A 6,654-nucleotide genomic window follows, 5' to 3' on the forward strand; every position below is an offset into this window, starting at 1 on the left:
GTCCTGTGTGCAATATTGTCCTGTGTGCAATAATGTCATGTGTTCAATATTGTCCTGTGTGCAATATTGTCCTGTGTGCAATATGCTGTTGACAATCACGTTCTGTGCGCAATAATGTCATGTGTGCAATATTGTCCTTTGTGCAATACGCTGTGGACAATCACGTCCTGTGCGCAATAATGTCATGTGTGCAATATTGTCCTGTGTGTAATATTGTCATGTGTGCAATATTGTCCTGTGTGCAATGCGCTGTGGACAATAATGTCGTGTGTGCAATGTGCTGTGTACAATAATGTCCTGTGCGCAAAACGCCGTGTGCAATATTGTCATGTGTGCAATACGCTGTGTACAATAATGCCGTGTGCGCAATGTGCTGTGTGCAATAATGTAATGTGTGCAATACGCTGTGTACAATAATGTCCTGTGTGCAAAACGTCGTGTGCAATAATGTCGTGTGTGCAATGCGCTGTGGACAATAATGCCGTGTGTGCAATGCGCTGTGTGCAATAATGTCTTGTGTGCAATACGCTGTGTACAATAATGTCCTGTGTGCAATACGCTGTGTGCAATGTTGCTGTGTGCAAACGAAGCTGTAGGCAATCGGGATTGTAGTCAAACGGAGCCCTCCCAAGGATAATCAATATAGATATATTATAGGAAACTAAAGCATACATAGCAAAAACTTATGATATTTTTAATTTGTTTGGCTGAAGATGGTTCCAAAGTGAACTGAAACATACTATTTTTTGGAATAAGGAATCTATTTTTTTGTATTGAAGAATTAAGATTGCGTATTAATTACCACGCTGACTCTCATTCGCCCTGGTTTTGGAGTTTTTTGTTGTTGAATTTGGGAGAGTCCGTAAGAAGATTACATTATTATTAGTATAAAAATAAGTTCGGTTTATATTTGATTCACCCTCGTATTTTTAAATCTGTATCTAGCTAAAATTGCGGATACTTCAGCAAAGTCGTTTTTTCAACAGATTTAAAAATAATTTTGATAAATTAAATCAAAATAATTATGTAGGACACTGAAGGTGATTGCTAGAATATTTAAATTTTATAATTAGAGAAATCTTTTTTGCGACAGACACGACGTGCAGTACCAGTCGTGGCACCCGCGGCAGAAGTGGATCTGGTTAAATCGGTTTATGTTGGAGCAGCGCCAGCTGTGAAAACCGTCGTTTTGGCACCTACAGTTGCTGCACCCACACAAGGCGCAGGCCAAGCTACTGCCGCCGTCGATACAGTTACAACAGTCGGTGAGTGATTATTTCTATGCTTCTCTGCACTTATTCGAATGTTAATCCATGAGAAATCCTTTCTCTTTCAGCCAATCCGAATGTTGTTGCAAAGCCTGCATATCCACGCTGGTATCTTAGAAAAAGATTCTGGACCCGCCCTAGGAAAATTGTTTATGTTGCTCCAACAGCAATGGTTGATACTCAAAGTTCTCCTTCGGATATGGTCGGCGGACTTTTTGTCAACGCAGTAGGAGACGGCAGCGTGGTTGCTGCAGGAAAAACATCTTATGCCAGCGAATCTTTCATCGATAGTATTTTTAATGTAAGTCGTTTCTTTTACATTTATGTCTTACAAGCATCGCGATCTGTATAAAAAATTACATAGCTTTTAATGAATCAAATCTCACCTTCAGATCCCGATTTCTACATTGTCTGCTGTTAACAACGCTGTTAATCAACTACTGGGAAATAACGTTAAAACCGTTGCTGTAGCTAAGACTTTATCGTAGAGCACATTAGGGTAACAAAGTCTACAACCATGCTTTAAGAGACCGTAAGCTGTAAGTTGTAAGTGACGATATATCAGCCACAGAACTTAAGTCGTAAGAATTTGGTTTTGCTCAATTCGCTTAAGGATGTTCTCCGAAAAATCAATTTTCTTTAGATTTTTCTAAAACTTACAGAAAAATTTTGTTTTAGTGTCTTGAACATGTGCTTTAAAACTCAATATCCGGAGCGGGATTAAAAATCGAGGTATTCCATTTCAAAGTTAAAGCGTTTAACATAGAATTCCTATTTAAAGCTTATTCAAAAGTGGCCTTTTTATTCATTGTAAAAAAGTTTTTCTTAACAATTTTTTGAAACAATGAGACATAAAACTTGTTATCACAAGGACAATAATATGAAATTTGTTTGGATATGAATAACCTCGCAATATGGCGAATTTCAACCGGTTAAAACTCGTCTTATGGATAAGTTTACTGTTATTTCCATTTTCGTTAGATTACGTAGACCTAAAGCAATATCCTGATTGGCTTAGCGGTTTAAGTTTACTGGCTTACGGTCACTGTTGCGGAATTTTGTGTGCGGCAGTCCTAAAGCCTAAAGACTGAGCAAAAATAATTTAAAGACAGAAATTATTGTTACTTATACAATGTTCACAACCTTGATTCAAGAGGCCGTAAGTCGTAAAGTCTTAAGAAATTGACTAATCACAGTAGAATATGAGAAAAATAATCGATGTGATAGGTCAATTTTTTACAGCTTACGGCTTACGGCATCTTAAAGCAAGATTGTGGAGAAGGTATTAATCAGGGAATGGAAAGTTACTTTTTAAAAGTAACAAGTTACAGTTACTCGTTACCCAGTAGGAAAAGTAACAAGTTACCGTTACTAGTTACCGATTTTTAAAAGTAACTCGTTACAGTTACCGTTACTTGAGAAAGTAACTTTTCGTTATTTTTCCGTTACTTTTTTTTAAATCGACGACCAACAATCACAGCGGACTGGCCTAGAGGCTTCTCTAGTCTCAAGCTCATTGTAAAAAATTGTGTAAAATTATAACTATTATAATGGATAATTTTGAGATCCACTATAAGTTGTAAACGTCCACACGTTTGTATATTTGCAATATGCAAATAAAAATAATTTCTTGGTTTGGAACTAAGCAGATTGTGGAAGTACAATTACAATGTGTATGTGTAGCTACAGGAACGATAATATGACAATATATTTCGCACTATATATTATTATACATTTAACAACAATACGCGAAAAATTTCTTTTATATTACGTAATATTACTAAAATTTGGATAATTACAGAAAATATTCAAAATATCCTGCTATTTACATAATTTCCAATATAAAATAAGATATATTTACACAATAAGAACAAATTTACATAATTTTTGTGGAATTACATAATTTCTGTAAAATTGTATGATTTTTTTATAATTACAGAACTAATCATGTAATCTATTTTACATTTATTATATGTGTAAATTTACGAAATTTTTTTACAGTGTAAGTGGCTTGTGTCGCATCGTGTCCAATCATGTGCAAAGTAACGATAAAAGTAACTGTAAAATTCGTTACCGTTACCAAAAAAATGTAACTTCGTTACCGTTACAGTTACCAAAGAAAAAAAGTAACGCAGTTACTAGTAAAGTTACCAAAAAAGTAACTTGTAACTGTAACTTCGTTACAAGTAACGAGTTACTTCCATTCCCTGGTATTAATCTCTTTCAACTTATGACTTAAGGTTTCTTAAAGCAAGGTTGTGGATCGAGTATTATTAAACACATTTAAATTACTATTATAATTAACAGTTACATAACATATTGTAATTGTCATCGCAATATTCACAAACGAAGCCCGAAGATTAGAATCCTTCGAATATATTTAGCAACTTCATTTTTCATGTATTCAGCCTGTTTTGACAAAAGATGTTTGTTCTGCCTGCTTAAGAATGCTATGTCCATCTCTTGGTTCTCTACATACGTGATTAGATTATAACATCACAGCGATCTTGTATATACTACAATTTTCTTTGCTTGTGAATTATTTAAAATAAAAGGTACATGAATTAATAAAGTTTTATACACAAAAATTCATGAATTATTTCTGATTCATTACTTTATTCTATTGCTTTACAGCTTACATTATTTATTCGTAATATATACCATTCGGACATATCTTTCTGACTCCTTCATTTAATATGTAGACAGTATACAAACACATCACGATACACGTTCCAAGAATATTTCAACACGCTGCTAAAAAACGAAGAAGTATTTCTGGTTATCGTTTAGTATTTGTATATGGCCATGCACATATTATCATCATAAAACGCTCGCTATATTAGCCATAAGCACGTTATTTTATTTAAAAGGATAATTAAAAGACGAAAAATAAATAATTTATTACAGAAGAGATATAAACAAAAGGAAACAGAAATAATTGGTGCTTTCCAGTAAGAGACACAGTGTAACACAGTGATCATTTCATCTTTGTTTAATATTGGCAAACAACAAAGATATTATGATTAACTGTGTTACACTGGCATCCATGTCTCTTGCTGGAAAACATCTAATATTATTCTGTAATTAGCATTCATTCCTCAACGAGTCAACAGTAAAGGCCAATCTGTACATTACGCTTAAATAAGTTGCTCATGAAGATCTCTGGAAAATCTGTTTCCTTACTTTTCGAGATCCGATCTATTTCGTTCGATTTATAGAACGCGTAAATATTGTGATTACGAATAATTTTACTAATAATTATAATTATAATAAGCATTTAAAGTCCTGCTTATTATATGTTACAAAGTAATTGGTAAGTCTAAAACATATATATGTTTTAGACTTACCAATTACTTTGTAACATATACTTTAACTTACCTATTAATTCCAATTTTAAATAAATTATTAGGCTCTCTCTCTCTCTCTCTCTCTCTCTCTCTCTCTCTCTCTCTCTCTCTTTCTCTCTTTCTCACCCCCCATAGAACAACTCTCAAAAACTTCCAATATTGGAAATTGTTGAGCCTGCAAGGGGAACTGACATTAAAGAGTTATCGGTTGTAATTTCATTTTTCACTATAATGATAATAATTACATTGGAAAATCAATATAAGATGGTGGAATAATACACGGAGAAAATTTTATATTAAGTTTTAATATAATTTTAAATTACACTATGTCTTGAATTTTCGTATGGACCCCACAACATAATTTCGACTTAACTTTTACTATGATAATACTAATTTTTATCATATAAATAAAGTAATTGTTTTATTAAGCCATATTCTAACATGAAAACAGTTAATTTTTACGCAAACAAAATTTGCTAGGTATATAGTATTTTTTACTTATCTTTACAATACTAACTTTCATTTAACAAGATTTGATTTTGTAATAAAAAAAAAATTTTACTATAAAATTTACTATAAAGAAGTGTAAAAATTATTTTATATTATTGTTTTTAAAAAAATAATTATAGCATTTAAACTTATAATTTACACGAAGACCGCAGCTACTACCACATATTATAGTAATTTTAAATATAAAATTTTCTCCGTGTAAGAAAAATGAATCAGCAACAATTGCGTCGATGTACAATAAAATGAATATTTTAAATGTTTTGCAAACGAAAAAGGTTGAAACGGTACGAGCTATAAAACCGCCAGAAATTACGCAGTCACAAATCCAAAATCCAAATAATGAGGCAACTGATAAACACAAATCGAAATTTCAAAATATGAGAAAACTTGATAAAAAACAAAATGGGAAAGATATTATAAATTCTGCAATTAAATGTGTGTGTGAAACATCAAACACAAACACATGTGTAGAAAAAAAATGTTATCTTATAAGATAGCAAGAAGCATGAACGAAGGAAAACCGTTCTAAGGAATTAATTAATAATAAAAAAAGTTATTGGTGAAGAATCACAAAATAAAGAAAAATAATGCGAAAAAGTAAAGTATTGAAAAAATAGACAATAATGTATTAAAAAAGAGATAGAAATTTAACTAACAAAAAATAATAAGAAAAACCTAAAATAAAAATTGATTTAAAGAAAGACAGTAAACAAACAGAAAATAAAGAAGAAATAATAATATATAAAGAATAGTAATAACTTATTGAAACATAAAGACATAAATAATAAAAAGAAAAAGGGTATTGTGAAAAAAAAATTATGGGAAATGAAGCGAAAAAAAACTGTATGGTAAAATAAAAGGTAAAGAATGTAAAGATAAAGAAGAAAAAAGAAATCAGAACACAAAGAAAATAATAATAAAGTAAAAGATACAAAGAAATAAGACGAAAAGTAAAACAAAAGAAAATATGGAAGAATTAAACAATAAGCAAAGAAAGATGCAGAGAAAGATGGAAATAAACTAGTAAGCGAAGAAAATATTGAAAATCGTAAAAAAACTTATGTAATTAATTAATGCTAAATATATTAGGTGTTAAACTTAATTCCTGCCGTTTTTTTCGTCTCCAAAATTGATTTGTTTCGAAGGGAAGATGAATGAATATCTTAATCAAAGTAATTTCTTCCATTTTCTACTACTTTTTTCCATCTCTCTGGCAACAGGGTAATCCCACGACGGTAAAACGCGGTGTCTTTCGAAGTGATCCATTCATACATCCATTTTTTGACTTCGTTGTGACTGGAGAAGTGTGTGTTCGTAAGTGTGAGTTGCATCAATCGGAAGAGATGGTAATCCGACGGTGCCAAGTCTGGAGAGTACGCTGGATGTGGGAGAACTTCCCATTCAAGCTCTAGAAATGCCTGCTTCACGCTTTAGCGACATGCGGTCGAGTGTTATCATGCAACAAAATAACTTTGCGTCGATTGTTGGCTACGGATGATCTTTTTTGCATCAATTCGTCACTCAATCGG

At 32.1% G+C, this 6,654-nt stretch overlaps 1 protein-coding gene across 1 annotated transcript in view; it reads left to right on the plus strand.

The window, feature by feature from the left end:
- Nucleotides 1–2,619, plus strand: part of LOC108758250 (uncharacterized) — a 10,003-nt gene extending 7,384 nt beyond the window's left edge. Inside the window, exons 5-7 of the mRNA XM_018503111.1 lie at nt 1,094–1,265; nt 1,337–1,569; nt 1,661–2,619. Of these exons, the coding sequence (XP_018358613.1) occupies nt 1,094–1,265; nt 1,337–1,569; nt 1,661–1,756 (501 nt within the window). The 3' untranslated portion in view covers nt 1,757–2,619. The remainder of the gene's footprint in view (nt 1–1,093; nt 1,266–1,336; nt 1,570–1,660) is intronic.
- Nucleotides 2,620–6,654: the final 4,035 nt, after the last annotated feature.

This window comes from Trachymyrmex cornetzi, unplaced genomic scaffold (genome assembly GCF_001594075.2).
Source record: "Trachymyrmex cornetzi isolate Tcor2-1 unplaced genomic scaffold, Tcor1.1 scaffold1553, whole genome shotgun sequence".
Classification (NCBI taxonomy): domain Eukaryota; kingdom Metazoa; phylum Arthropoda; class Insecta; order Hymenoptera; family Formicidae; genus Trachymyrmex; species Trachymyrmex cornetzi.